The sequence below is a fragment of the Bos indicus genome, chromosome 15 (genome assembly GCF_029378745.1).
Source record: "Bos indicus isolate NIAB-ARS_2022 breed Sahiwal x Tharparkar chromosome 15, NIAB-ARS_B.indTharparkar_mat_pri_1.0, whole genome shotgun sequence".
Taxonomy (NCBI): domain Eukaryota; kingdom Metazoa; phylum Chordata; class Mammalia; order Artiodactyla; family Bovidae; genus Bos; species Bos indicus.
The window spans coordinates 79248037-79270553 of NC_091774.1; the positions used below are offsets into that span (position 1 = coordinate 79248037).

At 38.1% G+C, this 22517-nt stretch overlaps 1 protein-coding gene and 1 pseudogene across 1 annotated transcript; both read right to left on the reverse strand.

Annotated features, from left to right (window-relative positions):
* Positions 1 to 3564: 3564 nt before the first annotated feature.
* On the reverse strand, positions 3565 to 4289 carry LOC139187253 (olfactory receptor 5F1-like; annotated as a pseudogene).
* A 6865-nt stretch (positions 4290 to 11154) lies between these two features.
* LOC139187193 (olfactory receptor 10AG1-like) lies at positions 11155 to 20706 on the reverse strand. Its single transcript, XM_070803197.1, has 2 exons — positions 20608 to 20706; positions 11155 to 12069 (listed from the first exon to the last, which is right to left on the reverse strand). Exons 1-2 carry the CDS (start codon positions 20692 to 20694, stop codon positions 11155 to 11157), a joined length of 1002 nt encoding a protein of 333 aa, XP_070659298.1. The 5' UTR covers positions 20695 to 20706.
* Positions 20707 to 22517: the final 1811 nt, after the last annotated feature.

A 22517-nucleotide genomic window follows, 5' to 3' on the forward strand; every position in this document is an offset into this window, starting at 1 on the left:
ACTGCTCTATGCTTACATGAAGTAATAGGAATGTTAATGAGGTTAGTGACATATGAGGGGGAAGCTTTGGATAATAGAGTATAGTAAATAGAGCAACTGAAATAATGTAGAAATTAGTGAAAAAATGAATATACGTTGGAGTTTATTAAGCAATTCTCCATATTAAATGTCCACAAATCCTTGGTCTAAGTCAACTTATTTCACTTCAGTTTTGTGCAAATGCAACATTCCTGTTCCATTCTTTCTCTTATTGCCCATATCCAAAATACACATTTCAGAACTAACCTTGCTGAAGTCTTTCTCATTTTCTGAGGAGGTATTTGTTTAACTCAAATACATTTTTATTCTCACAAAGATGATTCTCTATATTCTTCATTTTCAAAATTTATGACTTGCCACCCGGACATCACTTTTGTGTTCTCCAAGCAGCAAACATAATCTGTTTAAAATAACCACTACTTTGACACCTATTATATTCTTGAGATTATTATGTAGTATTTTAAAAGTTAGCCACACAACTGTTCTCATTAACAAAACATATTATCAAATCAGTGGCCTATAATAGCAGTCACTATACCTGTCCTCAGCAGGGAACAATAGAGACAGAAGCATGTACCCAATAACATCCTTCCCAGTACTAATTCATCTGGTCTATTGTTTTCTTTCTTATCAGAATCTTCTCTAATAACTCAGTTGCAGCATAAAAATTATAAAGAGACAATTTTAATGTTTGAAGTGAAATGAAACCAGAGATAGTACGGATTCTTTCTGTGAAAAACTTGAGACACATCTTGAATATATAACAAGCTGGATTTTTTTTTTCCTGAAAGAGGGTTGGGTAACCATGGGGACTAGACTATAGCTTTTAATTGTGAGTCAATCCTCTAATGGCAGAAACTCCATTCTCAAAAGTAATTAAAATGTGATCACACACAGGTAGATGGAATCACACACTGTGGATTTGCATCATAACTTGATTATGTATCTCTGTGTTACTTGAAAGTTGCTTTTCAAAGATAAAAATTTTTTAAATGGCTATTTACTTGCCTATATTTTAATAATTTTAGCTTATTCCAAAAAGGGTATATAACCCACTACAAAACTATAATTTCCCCCCCATGTATGCATAAGTCTGAGTGTGTGTGTGAGTGTAAATGTGTGTATATGTAACTCACCACATTTCTGGGTAAGTTTAACCTGAAATCCACTGCTGTTTGAGTGAAATAAATTGAAGAGATGCTGACTACTAAGTTCATGAATATTCTTCTGACCAACGGGAATTATGTGGGCCACAAAGGGACCTAGATGTCTGAGCTGGATGACAACTTAATGACAGGTCTTGAGGTCAGCTTTACCTCATCCCAGTTCACTTGAACACCACAGCTTTTATCAGGTGCCACTTCAGCAGCAAGTGCAAGGCAAGGGCCATGGGGAATTTCTCTCCAAAAACTATACAATAAAGTTAATATCTTAACAAGAGCTGCTGCTGCTGCTGCTAAGTCGCTTCAGTCGTGTCCAACTCTGTGCGACCCCATAGATGGCAGCCTACCAGGCTCCCCATCCCTGGGATTCTCCAGGCAAGGACACTGGAGTGGGTTGCCATTTCCTTCTCCAATGCATGAAAGTGAAAAGTGAAAGTGAAGTCACTCAGTCGTGTCTGACTCTTAGTGACCCCATGGAGTGCAGCCTACCAGGCTCCTCCATCCATGGGATTTTCCAGGCAAGAACACTGGAGTGGGACCCCCTCTCAATTTCCTCCTGAGTTCTATTAAGTCACTCCCATTCCACTTTCACATTAAGGCTTACTTTTAATAGTCAGATTAACTTTAAAGGATTTTGTTGGTAGTTGACAGAAGATTACCATAAGCAGGAAATCCATGAGTCTATTATACAGAATATGTCATTTTCACCCATTAAACACTGATATACCTGTTTTGGGACTATGCCCTGATTAAACATAACTGAGTGTGTGTTCATGTGGCTTTGTGTATATGTATCATTCTGGAGGAGAGACTCATAGAAGAATAGGAAATGTTTAAGAAGAAAAGAAAGGAATAGAAAAAAAAAAACTGGCCTAATTGTACTTTTTAACCAAACAGCTGTTTTCTATATAGAACACTGCCACACAATTCATATGTATACTTTCGTGAATATGTATGCATTTGTGGAAATAAAGGAAAAAAAGTTGAAGAGTTTACTATGACATTTAAAATAACATTCTTGAATTTTATTTAAGCATATCACCAGGAAATGATTCAGCAAAATAAAATGGAACTATATAATGAATTTAAAATATTTTGCCACTGGTGATATATATCACTTGCAAATCATAAATGGTGAAAACAAACACATCAAAAAAAAGGAAAAGTCATTAAATGGTTTGTTTCATGTGACCTTGTTACTTTTGTCTCTATATACTTAGTCCTTTATTTCCCTAATCTAAATTTCTTTATAAATAAGCCCTATTTTAAGGAGCTAGTGAAATATGCAATGATTAGAAGAAAACTCTATGCTCTTACCTAATAGGATAAATTATATTCATCAAATAAATGCTGTATAATATTAACTTATATGCAGAGTACATCATGAGAAATGCAGGAATGGAAGAAGCATAAGCTGGAATCAAGATTACCAGGAGAAATATCAATAACCTCAGATATGCAGATGACACCACCCTTATGGCAGAAAGTGAAGAACTAAAGAGCCTCTTGATGAAAGTGAAAGAGGAGAGTGAAAAAGTTGGCTTAAAACTCAACATTCAGAAAACTAAGATCATGGTATCTGGTCCCATCACTTCATGGCAAATAAATGGAGAAACAGTAACCAACTATTTTGGGGATCTCCAAAATCACTGCAGATGCTGACTGCAGCCATAAAATTAAAAAAAAAATGTTTGCTCCTTGGAAGAAAAGTTATGAACAATCTAGACAGTCTATTAAAAAGTAGAGAGATTACTTTTCCAACAAAGGACCGTCTAGTCAAAGCTATGGTTTTTCCAGTAGTCATATATGGATGTGAGAGTTGAACTATAAAGAAAGCTGAGTGCTGAAGAATTGATGCTTTTGAACTGTGGTGTTGGAGAAAAGTTTTGAAAGTCCCTTGGACTGCAAGGAGATCCAACCAGTCCATCCTAAAGGAAATAAGTCCTGAATATCCATTGGAAGGAATAATGCTGAAGCTGAAACTCCAATCCTTTGGCCACCTGATGTGAAGAACTGACTCCTTTGAAAAGACCCTGATGGTGGGAAAGATTGAAGGTGGGAGGCAAAGGGGATGACAGAGGATGAGATGATTTGATGGCATTACTGACTCAATGGACATGAGTTTGAGTTAACTCTGGGAGTTGGTGATGAACAGGGAAGCCTGGCATGCTGCAGTCCATGGGGTCGCAAAGAGTCAGACACGACTGAGCCACTGAACTGAATTGAGTATTAAAAGAACATGATTACATAGACAGTGATCTAATGAAAATAAGTTTGACCAGTATTTCAAATTTCAAGACATAGTCTATTTAGGCCTGAACCACTCACAAAATAAAGGAACCCTTTTCCTAGTAATTATATTTCATAAACCCTTTTTTATATCCTTATTTCTGAGGCTGTAGATCAGAGGATTCAACATGGGGATCACCACTGTGTAAAACACAGAAGCCAGTTACTCCTGAGTCAGGGAGTAGCTGGAAGTAGGTCTCAGATAAGTGTAGATGGAGGTGGAATAAATCAGAATAATATCAGTCAGGTGAGAGGCACATGTGAAGAATTCTTTGCACTTTTCCTCCCTGAATGCATACAAAAGGTGGAGAAGAGAATGTAGGAGTTGGAAGTGAGGCTCACCAACAGACTTCTGACTGTATTCACACCAGGCACTACAGACAAGATGATTTCATACAGATATGTGTCTGAACATGAGAGCTTAATAATTGAAGGGAAGTCACAGAAGTGATGGATAACATTAGAACTGCAGAATGTGAAGCTGCTTCTTCAACTTGTTTGAAACTTGGAGTTCAGCAGTCCTACAGTGAAAGCCCCTGCTGCCATTTTCAGGCAGACCATCCTGGACATGATCAAGGAGTAAAGGAGAGGGCTGCATATGGCCACATAGAGGTCATGGGCCATTAACCCCAAAAGGATACATTCATTTTTGGCCAAGGTTAAAAAGAAGTACATCTGCAGAAAGCAGCCAGCAAAAGGAGATGGATTCTCTGATCATAAATCTACCAGCATCTTTGCAGTGATGATGGATGAATAACAGACACCCACAAAGGACAGGTTAGCCAGGAAAAAGTACATGGTGTATAAAGTCGGGAATCAGTCCTGATTAAGAGGATCATCCTAACATTCCCAACTGTAAGTGTGTAAATCACAGAAAAGAGCAAAAAGCAGATAACCTGCTGCTCCAGTGTGTCTGCCAATCCTGAAAAGACGAAATCAGTCAGTGAAATATATTTTTTTCTGGCCATTTATTATAAATAAGTTAGTGTGTGTGCTTTCAGTCGCTAAGTTGTGTCCGATTCTCTGTGACCCCATGTGCACTGCAGCACGCCAGGCTTCCCTGTCCTTCACAATCTCCAGGAGTTTGCTTAAATACATGTCCATTGAGTCAGTGATACTGTCTAACCATCTCATCCTCCACCACCCTCCTCCTTTTGCCTTTTATCTTTCCCAGCATCAGGGTTTTTTTTGTTTTTCCAGCGAATTGGCTTTTTGCATCAGGTGGCCAAAGTATTGCAGCTTCAGCATCAACCCTCTCAGTGAATATTCAGGGTTGATTTCCTTTGGAATTGACTGGTTTGATCTACTTATAAATGACTGGTTTGATCTCCTTGCAGTCTAAGGGACTCTCAAGAGACACAGATGTATAGAACAGTCTTTTGGACTCTGGGAGAGGGAGTGGGGATGATTTGGGAGAATGGCATTAAAACATGTATAATATCATTTAAGAAATGAATCGCCAGTCCAGGTTCAACGCAGGATACAGGAAGCTTGGGGATGGTGCACTGGGATGACCCAGAGGGATGGCATGGGGAGGGAGGTAGGAGGGGACTTCAGGATGGGGAACACGTGTACACCTGTGGCGGATGTATGTTGATGTATGGCAAAACTGATACAATATTGTAAAGTTAAAAAAAAAAAAAAAGTCTCCTCCAGCACCACAGTTCAAAAGCATCAATTCTATAGCGGTTAGCCTTCTTTATGGTCCAGCTCTCACATCCATGCATGATTACTGGAGAAACCATAGCTTTGACTATATAGACCTTTGTCAGCAAAGTGATGTCTTTGCTTTCTAATATACTGTCTAGGTTTACCATAGTTTTCCTTCCAACAGTAACATCTTTTAATTTCTACTTAAACTTACATTAGGTATAAATATTTCCTTTTAAAAAGTTTGCTGGACATAATAGAAATAGTAATAAATAATATTAATAAATTATTAATAAATATTAACAAAATAAGAAAAAATATGAGTAAAAACTAAGGACAACAGAGCATACTAAATAAAGTAACCAAAGCAAGAGGAAAATTAGTGTACAAGTGAATAAGCATTGACATTGATTAAGCAATTTACTGTGTTGTATCTCGGTTGTATGACTCTCAAATAACTGATCTAAATCCATGTTTCACTTCTGCTTTTTACAAATGCAACATCTATGTTCTATTCTTTCTCTCTTAGCCCACATTCTAAGTACAGAACTATCTTTGCTGAAATAGTCACAGGTATTTGAATTAACTCAAATGGATTTATTTTGTTTTTCATAAAAATAGCTCTCTATATTCTTTAGCCCCAAATTCATGCACCACCACTCTGAAATCACTTCTGTGTTCTCCAAATAGCAAAAATAACCCATTTTAAATAACCGCTATTTTAACATTTTTCATGTTCATAAGAATATTTCTGTAGCTCAGTTCAGTTCAGTCACTCAGTTGTGTCTGACTCTTTGCGACCCCATGAACTGCAGCACGCCAGGCTTCCCTATCCAGCACCAACTACTGGAGTCTACCCAAACCTGTGTCATTGAGTTGGTGATGCCATCCACCCATCTCATCCTCTGTCGTCCCCTTCTCCTCCCACTTTCAATCTTTCCTGGCATCAGGGTCTTTTCAAATGAGTCAGCTTTTCTCATCAGGTGGCCAAAGTATTGGAGCTTCAGCTTCAACATCAGTCCTTCCAATGAACACCCAGGACTGATTTCCCTTAGGATGGAATGGTTGGATCTCCTTGAAGTCCAAGGAACTCTCAAGAGTCTTCTCCAACACCACAGTTCAAAAGCATCAGTTCTTTTGTGCTCAGCTTCTTTATAGTCCAACTCTCACATCCATACATGACCACTGGAAAAATCATAGCCTTGACTAGACGGACCTTTGTTGGTAAAGTAACATCTCTGTTTTTTGATATGCTGTCTAGGTTGGTCATAACTTTCCTTCCAAGGAGTAAGTGTCTTTTAATATCTGTAGTACTTTAAATCAGACGACTGTTCTCTTTACACAACTCACTAACGAATTAATGCCATATACCTGTCCACAGTAGTAAATGACAGAGACAGCACCACACACTTAATAGCATCTGTCTTAGTACTAACTTTTCTAGTCTATTGTTTCCTTTTGTATTATAATAACTATTAACTCAGCTGAAGCACAAAAATAGGAAATTTGTCACTTCAAATAAAATGATAAGCATAGAGAATTTGAATTATATCTTTGTAAAAATTTGAGACAACTTTTGAATACATGCTCACTGCTGCCTTTTTATACTGTTTTTTCTTAAAGAGGGCAGGGTAACCATGGGGACTGATAATAGGATTTAATTATAGAATCAATCCTCTAAAGTGGAAACTCCATTATCAGAAGTAATTACATATGATCACATGCAGGTAGATACAATAAAACACTATGTGGAATTTGACTCATGATGTAGTTACAGATCTCTTTGTTACTTTAATGTTTCTTGTCAAAGTTTAAAAATTATTAATTTTGATTGGTTATTTAATATACTTTTTCTCTGTAGTTTTAGCTTATTCCAAAATGGTGCACATCCCCAATCAAGTTATTATACTTTACCTTCAGTTGAGTTCAGTTCAGTCACTCAGCCGTGTCCTACTCTTTGCGACCCCATGAATCACAGCACGCCAGGCCTCCCTGTCCATCACCAACTCCTGGAGTTCACTCAGACTCACGTCCATCGAGTCAGTGATGCCATCCAGCCATCTCATCCTGTCGTCCCCTTCTCCTCCTGCCCCCAATCCCTCCCAGCATCAGAGTCTTTTCCAATGAGTCAACTTTTCTCATGAGGTGGCCAAAGTACTGGAGCTTCATCTTTAGCATCATTCCCTCCAAAGAACACCCAGGGCTGATCTCCTTCAGAACAGACTGGTTGGCTCTCCTTGCAGTCCAAGGGACTCTCAAGAGTCTTCTCCAACACCACAGTTCAAAAGCATCTATTCTTTGGCATTCAGCCCTCTTCACAGTCCAATTCTCACATCCATACATGGCCACTGGAAAAACTATAGCCTTGACTAGACAGACCTTTGTTGGCAAAGTAATGTCTCTGCTTTTCAACCTTAGTGCAAGGAATTTATCCCATTATTGTGTTAATCCAGCTCATTTTTTGAGTGAAATAAATGAGAAGGGGACACTAACTACATCCATTGATTGAAGAAACTCTACCTGAGCAAGTAGGGCAATAATATGAAAATATAAACAAATTGCATTTGTTTTTTCTTTTCTTTTTTCATTTTTTAAAAAAATTTATTGATTTTTTTAAATTGAAGGATAATTGCTTTACATTTGGTTTCTGCCAAATGTCAACATGAATCAGCCACAGGTGTACAAGGAAACTTATATTACAATATGTAAAATAGATAGCCAATGGGAATTACTATATGCCTCAGAGCACATATGCATTTATTTTTTTGAAATTGTCTGTGATTCTTAACTTACATGGGGATTAACTACAGATTTTTGATATCAAATATACAAGTCACAGGTGAAATAAATTACATTGGGTGTCCATATGAAAGGAGAGAATATTTATAGAAATAAATAAATTATAGGAACATTTTCTTTTGTCATTCTTTCAAAGCAATAGAAATAAAAGCAAAAATAAACCAATGGGACCTAATGAAACTTAAAAGCTTTTCCACAGGAAAGGAAAGTATAAACAAGATGAAAAGACAATCTTCCAACTGGGTCAAAATTTTTACAAACAATGCAACCAACAAGCACTTAACTTCCAAAATATACAAACAGCTCATATAGCTCAATAACAATACCATCAACAAACAGCCCAATCCAAAAATGGACAGATGGCCTAAATAGACATTTCTACAAGGAAGACATACAGATGGCTAACAGGCACATGAAAAAGTCTCAACTTTCTTAATCATTAGAGAAATGCAAATCAAGACTACAATTAAGTGGCACCTCGTATAAGTCAGAATGGCCACATAAAAGTCTAAGTAAGTAAGTGAAAGTCACTCATTCGTGTCCGACTCTTTGTGGTCACATGGACTATATAATCTACGGAATTCTCTAGGCCAGAATACTGGAGTGGGTAGCTGTTCCCTTCTCCAGGAGATCTTCCCAACCCAGGGATCAAACCCAGGTCTCCCATACTGCAGGCAGATTCTTTACCAACTGAGCAACAAAGGAAGCCCATTGAAAAGTCTACAAATAGTAAATGCTGGAGGTGTGAAGAAAAGGGAACCCTTCTATATTATAGGTGGGAATGAAAATTGATATAGCTACTATAGCAAAGAGTATGCAGGTTCCTTTATAAACTGAAAATAGAGTTGTCATATGATCAAGCAATTTACTTCTGGGCATATATGCAAACAAAATTATAGTTGGAAAAGATATATGCACCCCTATGTTCATAGTGGTACTTGACTTCTAAACAATCTGCCCTATAATTTACCTACTCATTAAAAGCTCTGAATTCCTTTGTTAACTATTAGTCTTTGTAAAACATTTTGTCCTCATTTGTAAAGGAATTTCATTCTAATATTCATAATATTTTTCATGTAAGCTTATTTTTACAAAGCATCATTGAACTTTTCCCTCTAATATCAGAGGAAAACAGATCTCTTCACTTGCCAGTACTGACCTGGATTTTTGAGGAAGGATAAGGATATCCCAGGGGCTTCCCCAGTGACTCAGATGGTAAAGAGACTGTTGCAGTGCAGGAGACACCAGTTAGATCCCTGGGTTGGAAAGACCCCCTGGAGTAGGAAATAGCTACCCACTTCAGTATTCTTGCTTGGAGAATTCCACTGACAGAAGAGTCTGGTGGGATACAGTTCATGGGATTGCAGAGTCAGACATGACTGAGTGACTAACACTAGGAAGCATGTTGGAAAGCGAAGAATAATACATAGCGAGCTAAAAGGCATATTCAGAGAGAAATGCCCATTTAAAATAAGATTTAAGTGGTCAAAACCAAGGAACCAGTTTGGGGAGGTTTTCTATGCATGTGACCCAGATGATAAAGAAACTGCAATGTGAGAAACCTGGGTTTGATCCCTGGGTTGGGAAGATAACCTGCAGAAAGGAAAGGCTACCCACTCCAGTATTCTTGCCTGGAGAATTCCATGGAGAGAGGAGCCAGGTGGGCTACCATCCATGGGGTCACAAAGAGTTGGACACAGCTGAGGGACTTTCACTCAATGGGACACAATGGACTCTATGCGTGTTATGATATAGAAGTGATCTTGTACCCAGGAGATCAATGAGTTGGCCATTGTAGAAAATCTCTCTTTGGCAACAACACTGACCCCCAAAATGGTTCTTTTCCTATAAAATAAGACAGTGTTTTCGTACCCTCAAGCATGTAGTGTGTTCTGAGATGAATACTATATTCAGAAGCCAGTACCTGAGGGTGCCCTACCAGCGTATGTGGAGGCATCCCCAGATCTTTCCCTCTCTAATTCTTGTAGAAACAGGGGTGTGTGTAGGAGCATCTACACTGACTCTCGTCCTACAGGACTCGCAGCTTTCTATACACACTTGGAGTGACTGGTGATCATTCAGGCACCACTCTTGTCCATCACTGTGGTCACATCTGCACTGGCAGCATTAGAGGCCATCTCCCCGCACTGTCTAGTTTCCTCACTCTAGAAACTGGTTTCCAGGGTTGTCTTCATGAGAGGTGTTTTGCAGTGAAAAAAAAAAAAAACCAAACTTCCTGACCTGCCTTGCCACACTTCACAAGGAAAATCTGGAAAAAACTTTCTGAACTCAAATGCAACAAGATATTATTACTTCTTCCCATCATTCTGTGAAGTCATCAGAGGTATATCTACCCTAAGTTAACATTTTATGTCTTGAAAAATGATGTCGTATTTTCAGTTCAAGTGCTCATCTTCAAATGGGGCAAAAAGTACTAGGCCTGCTATACTTTGTTATAAGTCATTATTTTAGTCTATTATTTTTTAGACAATATGTTGGCACTTGGGATATAAGCTTGAACAATCTCATTTAATCAGAATATGTAGGCATTGGGACTTCCCAGGTGGTTGGACATGGGTGGGTGCCTGGGTCAGGAAAATCCCATGGAGGAGGAAATGGCAACTCACTCCAGTATTCTTGCCTGGGAAATCCCATGGACAGAGGAGCTTGGGGGCTGCAGACAATGGGACTGCAAAGGGTCAGATAGGACTAAGCAATGGAGCATGCATGCATGCATATAGGCAATGTTCTTGAATGTTAAAAAGCAACAACACTAACAAAAACCATTAATAACTGCTATGAGAGCTTCCCTCGCAGCTCAATTGGTAGAGAATCTGCCTGCAATGGAGCAGACCCGGGTTCGATACCTGGGATAGGAAGATCACCTGGAGAAGGAAATGGAAACCCATTCCACTATTCTTGCCTGGAGAATCCCACGGACAAAGCAACCTGGCCACAAGAAGCAGATAAGACTTAGCGACTAAACCAACACCACCACGTGTTATTTCAGAAATTTCAATACCTTGAACTGAGTTTGGGGTAAATTTATTATTTAAAAATAGCAGGAGGCTTTATTTAATCTAGACATGATATCACTTATCTATAATAATTAAGATTCATAGAAAAATTGGAAAAGAACAGAAATTAGTGCATGGAGACTATAATAAATAAGAAACAAATTTTATGAAGTGATGGTTTTGAGTCATATTACAATTCATTTCAGTAAAAATTTTCTCAGTGCTACCATAACCTCTTTATTTCTCAGACAATATATCATGGGGTTAAACATTGGTGTGACAATGGTATAAAAAAGAGAGAGAAATTTGTCCATTCTTATAGAATGACTGGACTTTGGTCTTAAATATGTAATGAGTCCTGATCCAAAGAATAAAGCCACAATCATGAGATGGGAGGAGCAGGTGGAGAAGGCCTTGGCTCGCCCAGTGGCTGAAGGCAGCTTCAAGATGGTCTCAATTATTCTCACGTAAGATCCAAGAATCAACATAAAAGGAACAGTGACAACTAGAACAGCAATTACATAAACTAATGTCTCAGTAATAAGGGTGTCCCCACAGGCAAGCTTAAGCACTGGAGGTATGTCACAGAAGAAGTGATTCAACTGGTTAGAGCCACAGAAGGGTAGAGAGAAGATCTGGTAGGTTAATACTATATGCACTGGAACTCCACTGACCCAACAGCCAGCGGCCAGTTGGATACACAACCTACTGTTCATGAGGAGAGGGTACAGCAGTGGGTTGCAAATGGCGACATACCTGTCATAAGCCATTGAAGTCAGAAGAAGGCACTCAGTGGCTCCAAACACCAGAAAGAAATACATTTGAGCAGCACAGGCCAGAAAGGATATATTTCTGCTTTGACTGCAAAGATCTATTAATAACCTTGGGACAGTGACTGATACATAACATATTTCCAAGGAAGAAAAATTCCCTAGGAAAAAGTACATGGGAGTCTGGAGGGAAGGATCCATCTTGGTTATTATGATAATGAGACTATGTCCCATGAGAATAATCATATACATGATCAAAAACACCCCAAAAAGAAATCCTTGTAGGTCGGGAATATCAGAGAAGCCAAGCAAGATGAAATCCACCAATGTAGTCTGGTTCCACTGTGGGGGATTTTGTCCTCTGGATCCCATCTGCGAACAAAAGGTTAGAAGTCACTACAATTCACTGGAACCAGCAGTGAAATGGGTTAAAATAAATTGATGATTTTAACTTCACTGATAGAATATAGAGAACCTGTCTGCCAATGCAGGAGATGTAAGAGACACAAGTCCAGTCCCTAGGTTGGGAAGATCCTCTGGAGGAGGACATGGCAACCCACTCCAGTATTCTCGCCTGGAGAATCCCATGGCCAGAGGAGTGTGGGGATTCATGGGGTTGCAAAGTGTCAGACATGACTGAAGGGAATTAATGCATGTTCACACACAATATAATATATATATCCATTTAAAATTTTATTTGTTTTGTGTTTAAGATATATCAAATCCAATATCCTCAGTTTCCACTATGTAAAAACAAAAAAATCTTGAGTTCTGTTCTTTTGACTCATGTGAGAGATTTTGAATATATGAATAACACAGCAAGACAGACAACAGTAAAATAAGAGCAAACATGAAAAGTAGCCTATTCTCAGGATAAGAACAGCTCTAGGTAACTTGGGACATTCTCTAAAGAAATATACTTCCCCTTCCTGGTCTCCGTTTGCTTTTTAGCTGTATTTTTTCTGCCTAGCACCTTCTAATTTGCAATTAGTTTATAAGAGTCTTTCACATCTGATTTGAAGTGAGCTCCATCTCAGATAACCAAAGGGCATGGTGATCATAAAACTCAACTGCAAGATGGAGCTCAGGTCAGCCTGGGTCACTCACTTGCTGGGAAAGAGGCTTAGATCCCAGACAGAAAAAAAATTAGAACTCTCCACTTGCCTCCATCATAGAGGGCAATATACCACTTAATATATCATAGAAATTAATATTAGAAATAAAACATCATGGCGGGTCACACATTCACTTGAAGTTTAGAACCTGACATAAAGTCAGTAAGAATTGTTGGAATACGTCCTCACCCCTACCATGGCGCCTCAACAATCTTAATGACCGATAAACCTGCTTACCAAATTTTAGACCTTTAAAAATACTTAAGTGAGATTATGGGGGCTTCCCAGGCGGCTCAGTGGTAATGAATCTGACTGCAATGTGGGGGAGACGCAGGGAACACAGGTTCAGTCCCTAGGTTGGGAAGATTCTCTGGAGAAAGAAATGGCAACGTGCTCCAGTATTCTTGCCTGGGAAATCCCGTGGACAGAGGAGCCTGGCAGGCTACAGTGCATACTGTCTAAAAGAGTCAGACATGACTTAGTGACTAAACAACAAAAACTAAAAGATGATAGCCTTCACAGGGTAACTAAGTAAGAAAAAGGGAAAATAAAATGTCTAAGAGAATTTAATCTCAGAGTTCATGCCAGACAAAATGTAAGATGTCCTTTTGTATGTTTTCTTATCTTTAAATATGAGTTTCTTAATATAGGCATTATATTATATATATATATATGTATAATGTATTGTGAATGAGTAATATATATTCTAAATATCTGAATCTGAAATACACAGTGCTAAATGCACTGTACCATTTCTCTAATCAACTCCTTTTAATATTTAAGCATTTTCACCAAATAAATTTAGTCTCTCCATCACCAGACTGCTTCCTCAAAATCATTTTTTTGTGATTTCCAGCCAACCTGCATTAATGCTAAACTGTGACTTTTTTCACAGATTGCTGCAATTTCCTAGATCCACACTGTCAGTGCTAAATGCACTGTACCATTTCTCTAATCAACTCCTTTTAATATTTAAGCATTTTCACCAAATAAATTTAGTCTCTCCATCACCAGACTTGCTTCCTCAAAATCATTTTTTTGTGATTTCCAGCCAACCTGCATTAATGCTAAACTGTGACTTTTTTCACAGATTGCTGCAATTTCCTAGATCCACACTGTCATACATTCTTTTTAACTTTTACCTTCATTTCCCTAATTTGCCTTTGCTTCCTTTAGAGCACAACTCCCCTCTCTTCTTTTAAGGAGCTCTCCAGTTTCCCACTGTTGACACAAAACCCAGACAACTCAAATATTTACCATTTCTACTTTAACTTCTTAGCTCTCATTAATTTCAAGTTTTTCCCTTCTTATTGTAGTGAATTATCTTTAAGTCAGTGATTAATTTTTCAGAGTGAATTCTAAAGGCAGAAGTTCCCTCCTGTTTCATCTCTGCCTATAGCTCAAAAGTGTCAAGAGAAGGGAACAAGGGCCTGAGAAGTTCTAGTTCAAATATTAATGGTATGTTGCTCAAACTCAGACTTAGTGTGCTTCTCTGAATCTTCTCTTGTCATCTCTATCTTTACGTTTTCTGATCTCTTTGCTCTTTATTTCCTCTTCTTTGCACTTTTGGGTAGCTACTTTTGCATGTTATATCATCTCACACCTTCAAGATTTTATATCTCTATGTATGTATATATGTTTTATTTTTCTTCAGAGATGATAGCATTTAAAAACCAGCTGAGGAAAGGGGGGATTGAATTTTCAGTGACACAGATGTTTGTATGAATGTGTCTGTGTGTCTTCATTCGCTGAGTCGTGTCTGACTCTTTGTTACCCCATGGACTGTAACCCACGAGGCTCCTCTGTCCATGGGATTTTCCAGGCAAGAACACTGGATGGGTTGCCATTCCCACCTCCAGGGAACCTTCCCGACCCAGGGATCAAACCCACGTCTCCTCCCTGTGACTCCTGCGTTGGCAGGCGTATTCTTTACCACTGAGCCACCTGGTAAACCCTTGTTTGAATGTATGAGGCAGTAAATCAATATATATTTTGTCATACATATTGTAGTTTATTGGGGAAAGCTGTTATTACTAAGTGGATGCTAAATAAAAAGTGTGTTATATACTATGGACACTAAGCATAAATAATATGAATTTAGTTTCTGTCATTACAAACTCAGAAATTAGTGTGGTTTCAGATAGATGAGTCAGACAGAAACCTAGGATGTGTGGAGTCTACCCAGTGAGAATTAAAGGCATTACGGGAGGTCCAGAAAATAACTTGAGGAAGATTGTCATATCTTAGGGTATCACAGAATTATTCTTTTATTGTTACTTTTAAGAAAATATAGTAAAATATTTTCCAGGAAAAAAAATGCACTCATATACTCACTCAGTTTCATATTCCAAAAACTGGTCAAGCACTTACATAGGTGAACAGCTTATGTATAAGGATTTCTTGACAGGCAACTGCATGCATGTAGATTTTCTACTCAGCAATCATGGTCCATTTAAACAGATTCAAGTACTCACTGACCAAAGATTCTGACATTGAATAACTTAAAATGAAACTTAGATATATTCTTGTAATATATCTTTACTTAAATTACCAGAGCTTGTTTTTTCTTAGTTGAAAATATATACAGTAATAATAAGATGTAACTCAGTTTTTTGAGGGGCAAGTAGCATCAACTATGTTAACTATGATTTGAATAGATGGTTGTAGTCCTATAGGGCGTTCTTTCTTATGATCATCATCATACTTATTGTATTTATCATTATTATTTTAAAACTAAGTTTTGGCTCTTTCGGAAATTAGCCACTTTGTATCCGGCCCTGGAGTGGAATTTTTCTCAGCCTGGGAGAGAAAAGATGTACAAGGCAGTGTTTTGTCAGGAATACTGAGTTAAATTTAGTAATTACTTTATGCTGGGTAGGTACAGACAAAAAACAGTATCTTGGGAAAAAACATTCTAACTTTCAGGACTTTTAATGTATTTTTTCTCTTATCTATGCCAATTCTTACAGTTGTACTAAGAAAACACGAGACAAGGAGGCTATGTTATAGAAAGCAAAATTAAATAAAAAATCTAACTCAAATCCTATTTAATATCTGAAACATCCCCATAAATAACTTTTTTTGATTATTCTCTTTACAGAAGTTGATCTGTTCTCTCCACTAACAATTAATCGTTGTTGGCAATTCCAACATGGGAACTTCGGTTCTTCCTTTACCATTTTTTTCTATTTTAGCAGAAACAAGTATAGCAATGGGCTTCCCTGTTGGCTCAGTGGTAAAGAATTCACCTGCCAAGGCAGGAGCCACAGGTTCGATCCCTGGGTTGGGAAGGTTCTCCAGTAAAGGAAATGGAAACCACTCCAGTAGTCTTGCTTGGGAAATCCCAGAGACAGTGGAGGTGGTAGGCTATATTCCATGGGATCCGAGAGAGCAGGACATAACTTAGTGACTAAATAACAATGGCTATGGCTACGGCTAAGTCACTTCAGTCGTGTCCGACTCTGTGTGACCCCAGAGACGGCAGCCCACCAGGCTCCCCTGTCCCTGGGATTCTCCAGGCAAGAACACTGACGATCAGCAATGGAAAGGAGAGAGGTGTGATTATCTGAAATAAATGTTTTATTTCTATCAACATTTAAACAGATTATGTGCTAACTTTGTTTGTTATCTCATGTATTGCAATATAAATGAAATAAGTACTCTAATGATTCACATTTTCATAAAAAGCCAGAGGCAAGAAAGGTTAAGTAAATTGTGCAATGTCAAGAAGGTAGTGTGTGATTTAGATGATGCCAAATTCAGCAGTGTAACACCAGAGCCCGTTTTGTTAATCAAAATTCAATATACTGTCTGTATATCTCAAGTTCAGAAGATTTATCTCATAAACAAATCTTTTTTGGAAAAAAAAAATTTGTATTTCTTTTGATTGTTGAATTAAAAACATGCTATAATAAATTAACCAGGGCAAAATTATAGCTGCTTACCTTTTGTTTTAAAAATCACCACATGTTGCTCTATTACAGAAAATATGGCCTTTTTAATATAAATGTCTGATGTATTCAAGTAACAAATTCATCCATTCTTAACTTTGCTTGAAGTTCATAATTTGCTTAAATCAGTACAACTTAGGTATAAAAAGTACCCTCTGATTTGTTGAGGAGAATCTTCTCTTCATGACATGCTATATTTTTAAACTCAATAAACTGTTTATCAAGTGATAACTTAAAAAATAACCATGACAGCCTCTGGGTCAATTAGTGCTGCCTTGAAGTTTCTCTCTCTGTGGAATATGCTCTGAGGAGCTCTAGCCACTTGGCCACTCCCCTTTCCCTATCTCCCCAAACTCTACATCTTAGGAAAGTAGAGCAGTTCTCCTGCTGGGAAAGGCTGAATAGGACATTCAGAATCTCAAATTTGATCTATATCTGTGTATGAATTCATTGGATACTAAGTTTCTAATTATTAATGCACCATTTCTTAACTTCACAGGCTATATCTTGCAAATTATCCAGTGTTCATGCATTATCTAATTTGTTTATGAGTTATGGCCCTCTGTTCATGCCATGTATAGGATTTTTCTTTAATTATAAGTATATTCATAAGAAAAAATAAGCTTTAACAAAAGGATATAGTACACAGTTTCACAAGAGAATATAGTACACAGAGTTTCAAGTTTTCTATTGAAGTTGGTCAAGTTGGAAAATGACACAAAGGCTTTAAACTTAGTAAGAGAGAAAGGATGGATTGAGTTTTTATTGTTGCTCTGAATCTTCGGTAGGCTGTGTCAGTTCAGTTCAGTTCAGTCACTCAGTCATGTCCAACTCTTTGCAATGCCATGGACTGTAACCCCCAGACTCCTCTGTCCATGGAATTCTCCAGGCAGGAATACTGGAGTGGCTAGCCATTCACTTCTCCAAGGAATTTCTAGACCCAGGTATTGAACCCAGGTTTCCTGCATTGCAGAATGATTCCTTACCATCATGTAGTCAGCCTTTACCTATTTATTTATTTATTGTTGTCATTGTCTAGTTGTTAAGTTGTGTCTGATTCTTTGGGGATCCCATGAACTGTAGCTTGCTAGGCTCCTCTGTCCATGAGATTTCTCAGGCAAGACTAGTGGAATGGGTTGCCACCTCCTTCTCCAGGGGATCTTCCTGACCTAAGGATCGATCTTGCATCTCTTGCATTCATGGCAGATTCTTTACCTCTGAGCCTCCAGGGAAGCACTTTATTTATTGTTCAGTTCAGTTCAGTTGCTCAGTCGTGTCCGACTCTTTGTGACCCCATGAATGGCAGCATGCCAGGCCTCCCTGTCCATCACCATCTCCCGGAGCTCACTCAGACTCATGTCCATCGAGTCGGTGATGCTATCCAGCCCTCTCATCCTCTGTCGTCCCCTTCTTCTCCTGCCCCCAGTCCCTCCCAGCATCAGGGTCTTTTCCAAGGAGTCACCTCTTCACATTTATTGTAGTGTTCAATAAATATCTAGCTGTATCAGGTGTTGTGCTATACTCTTCACAAGACACAGACAACTTTACAGCCTATAAAGTGGTGACAGGGTCTGACTGTCAATCACCTGTTCATCTCTGAGGTAGAGCTGATATGTCACATTCTATGACAAGTAACCCATTATTCTTTCAAGTGAAGTTAAACATTTCTATTGTAGTGTTCTTTATTTAATAGCTAGTTTGACCTTTATTATATTATGTTTTAAAATTTGTTCCATGATCTGACTTTCTCTCTTGTCATAATTCCTTGATTCTAGGGCATTTGTCTTATTTGCTGATGCACATTCAACTCCAAGTATTGCACCATCTAGCTAGAGAACTATGTGACTTTTGAAGGACTCAATGATTTATACCTTCATCATTGAGTCTTTCCAAATTAGTAATCACATCTGTCATGATCTCTTTTATTTTTGATCCAATGGGAAGAAAGGTAGTTCAGTAATCGTGACAAGTGGAAATGCCTTAAATCTGTATTATTGGAATATATGATGTTTCTATATGACTATTTTGTGAAAAAATTTTAAAAATATTGATCTGTCATTTTTTATGGAAGAAAGTCAAATTTTTGCTATTGAAGAAGTGAAAACGTGAATACGGCCACTACCTCATGAACTGTAGATCACGTCTAGGTCTACTTTATACTGCTTTTCCGTGGAAGGTAAAGTCTCCTGGAGCTGATCACAAAGATACTAAATCTGATTGCTGGGCCTGATGGCATTTCTATTCAAGGGTAACTGGCATGAACATTCAAAACTAGAGATGAAATATGTAAAGGAAAACACAAATTAAATTAACTTTTGATTTTCTTGAGGAGACAGAAAAACAAAATAATTCTGGTAAATTTTCCTTGTTCAATCAAGTTGTTCATATAATTTGAAGTTTTTAGAGTCATGGTAGGAATTAAGGAGTGGTGTTTAAACATTAATATAATGGTTCTGTTTTGTTTCCAGATTTATTAAAGTATAATTGGCAAAGCTGTAATGTAAAAGTATTACAAATTGTAACTTTGTAATATATTTAAAGTACACAAGGTGATTATTTAAAATATCTGTAAATTGTGAAATAGTTACCAAAATAAAATTAGCATATCTATCACCTCATCTGTTTTTTCTCTTAGCAAATTTTGTTGACAGTATTAATCTCTACAGTCATCGTGAAGTACATGAGATTCACAGAACTTGTGTGCCACGTGCCAAGTTGCTTCAGTTGTGTCTGACTGCAACCAATGGGCTGTAGCCTGCCAGGCTCCTCTGTCCATGGGATTCTCCAGGTGAAAGTACTGGAATGGGTTGCCATTTCTTACTCCAGAGGATCCTCCTAACTCAGGGACTGAACCCACATCTCTTGCATCTCCTGCATTGGCAGGTGGATTCTTTACCACCAGCACCACCTGGAAAGCTTCCCTTGGAACTTATTTTATAGCAGAAAGATTGCATCCTTTGAACAACATCTCCCTCTTTCCCTCACCCTGGCAATCAGTATTTCTACTCTCCATTCCTGAGTTCTGTTTTCTTAATTTATATTACACATATAAGCACTGCATGCAGTATATGTCTTTTGTGTCTGGCCTATTTCACTTAGCATTATGTCCTCCAGGTTCATCCATGTTATTATTCATGCCAGGATTTCTTTATTTTTTAACACTGAATAATAACTCATTGCATATAATACCACACCACTTTTATTCATTTATCTGTTGACAAAAACATTGTTCTTCTATCTTCGCTATCGTGAATAATTTCGTATTAAACAAGGGAGTTCAGAGGTCTCTTTGAGACATTTTATTGCTTTTGAATATTTACTCAGAAATGGATTGCTGTGTCATATAGTAATTATTGTATATTTTTATTTTTGAAATGCATTTATATTGTTTTCTTTTTTAAAAAAATATAAATTTATTCACTTTAATTGGAGGTTAATTACTTTACAATATTATATTGGTTTTGCCATACATACACATGAATCTGCCACAGGTATATACGTGTTCCCAATCCTGAAACCCCCTACCTCTTCCCTCCCCATACCATCCCTCTGGGTTGTCCCAGTGCACCAGCCCCAAGCATCCTGTATCATGCATCAAATTTGGACTGGTGATTCATTTCATATATGATATTATACATGTTCAATGCCATTCCCCCAAATCATCCCACCCACTCCCTCTCCCACAGAGTCCAAAAGACTGTTCTATATGTCTGTTTCTCTTTTGCTGTCTCGCATACAGGGTTATCGTTACCATCTTTCTAAATACCATATATATGCATTAGTATACTGTATTGATGTTTTTCTTTCTGGCTTACTTCACTCTGTATAATAGGCTCCAGTTTCATCCACCTCATTAGAACTGATTCAAATATATTCTTTTTAATGGCTGAGTAATACTCCATTGTGTATATGTACCAAAGCTTTCCTATCCATTCATCTGCTGATGGACATCTAGGTTGCTTCCATGTCCTGGCTGTTATAAACAGTGCTGCGATGAACATTGGGGTACACATGTCTCTTTCAATTCTTGTTTCCTCGGTGTGGATGCCCAGGAATGGGATTGCTGGGTCATAAGGCAGTTCTATTTCCAGTTTTTAAAGGAATCTCCACACTGTTCTCCATAGTGGCTGTACTAGTTTGCATTCCCACCAACAGTGTAAGAGGGTTCCCTTTTCTCCACACCCTCTCCAGCATTTATTACTTGTAGACTTTTGGATCGCAGCCATTCTGACTGGTATGAAATGGTACCTCATTGTGGTTTTGATTTTCATTTCTCTGATAATGAGTGATGTTGAGCATCTTTTCATGTGTTTGTGAGCCATCTGTATGTCTTCTTTGGAGAAATGTCTATTTAGTTCTTTGGCCCATTTTTTGCTGGGTCGTTTATTTTTCTGGAATTGAGCTGCAGGAGTTGCTTGTATATTTTTGAGATTAGCTGTTTGTCAGTTGCTTCATTTGCTATTATTTTATCCCAATCTTAAGATTGTCTTTTCACCTTGCTTATAGTTTCCTTTGTTGTGCAGAAGCTTTCTATAGTGACTCTGCCAATTTACATTCACACCAGCAGTGTACAGGGATTCTCTTATAACCATATTTGCCAACTTTTTTTAAATCTTTTTTCATTTTGATAGCAGATAACCTACTGGAAATGGTTAGTTTTCATTCCACTCCAAAAGAAAGGTAATGCCAAAGAATATTCAAAATACCACTCAGTTGCAATCATCTCACATGCTAGCAAAGTAATGTGCAAAATGTTCCAAGCTAGGTTTCAACAGCATGTGAACAAAGAACATCTACATGTTGAAGCTGGATTTAGAAAAGGTAGAGGAACCAGAAATCAAATTGCCATCTATTGGATCACAGAAAAAGCAAGGGATTCCAGAAAAAACATCTGCTTCTGCTTCATTGACTATGTTAAAGTCTTTGAATGTGAGGATCACAACAAATTGGAAAATTTTTCAAGAAATGGCAATACCAGACTAGTTGACCTGCTTTCTGAGAAATCTGTATGCAAGTCAAGAAGCAACAGTTAGAACCAGATATGGAAAAACAAACTGGTTAAAAATTGGGGAAGGAGTATATTAAGACTGTATATTGTCACCCTGCTTATTTAATTTATATGCAGAGTACATCATATGAAATGCTGGGCGGGATGAAACACAAGCTGGAATCAAGATTGCTGGGAGAGATATCAGTAACCTCAGATATGCAGACAACACCATCCTTATGGCAGAAATTGAAGTTCTAAAGAGCCTCTTGGTGAAGGTGAAAGAGGAAAGTGAAAAAACTGGCTTAAAACTCAACATTCAAAAAACTAAGATGATGGTATCCAGTTCCATCACTCTGTGGCAAATAGGTGGGGAAACACTGAAAACAGTGACATAGGATTTTATTTTGGGCTCCAAAATCACTGCAGACGGTGACTGCAGCCATGAAATTAAAAGAGCTTGCTCCTTGGAAGAAAAGTTGACAGACCTCAGTTCAGTTCAGTCGCTGAGTCATGTCCGACTCTTTGCGACCCCATGAATCACAGCATGCCAGGCCTCCCTGTCCATCACCAACTCCCGGAGTTCACTCAAACTCATGTCCATCGAGTCGGTGATGCCATGCAGCCATCTCATCCTCTGTTGTCCCTTCTCCTCCTGCCCCCAATCCCTCCCAGCATCAGAGTCTTTTCCAATGAGTCAACTCTTCGCATGAGGTGGCCAAAGTACTGGAGTTTCAG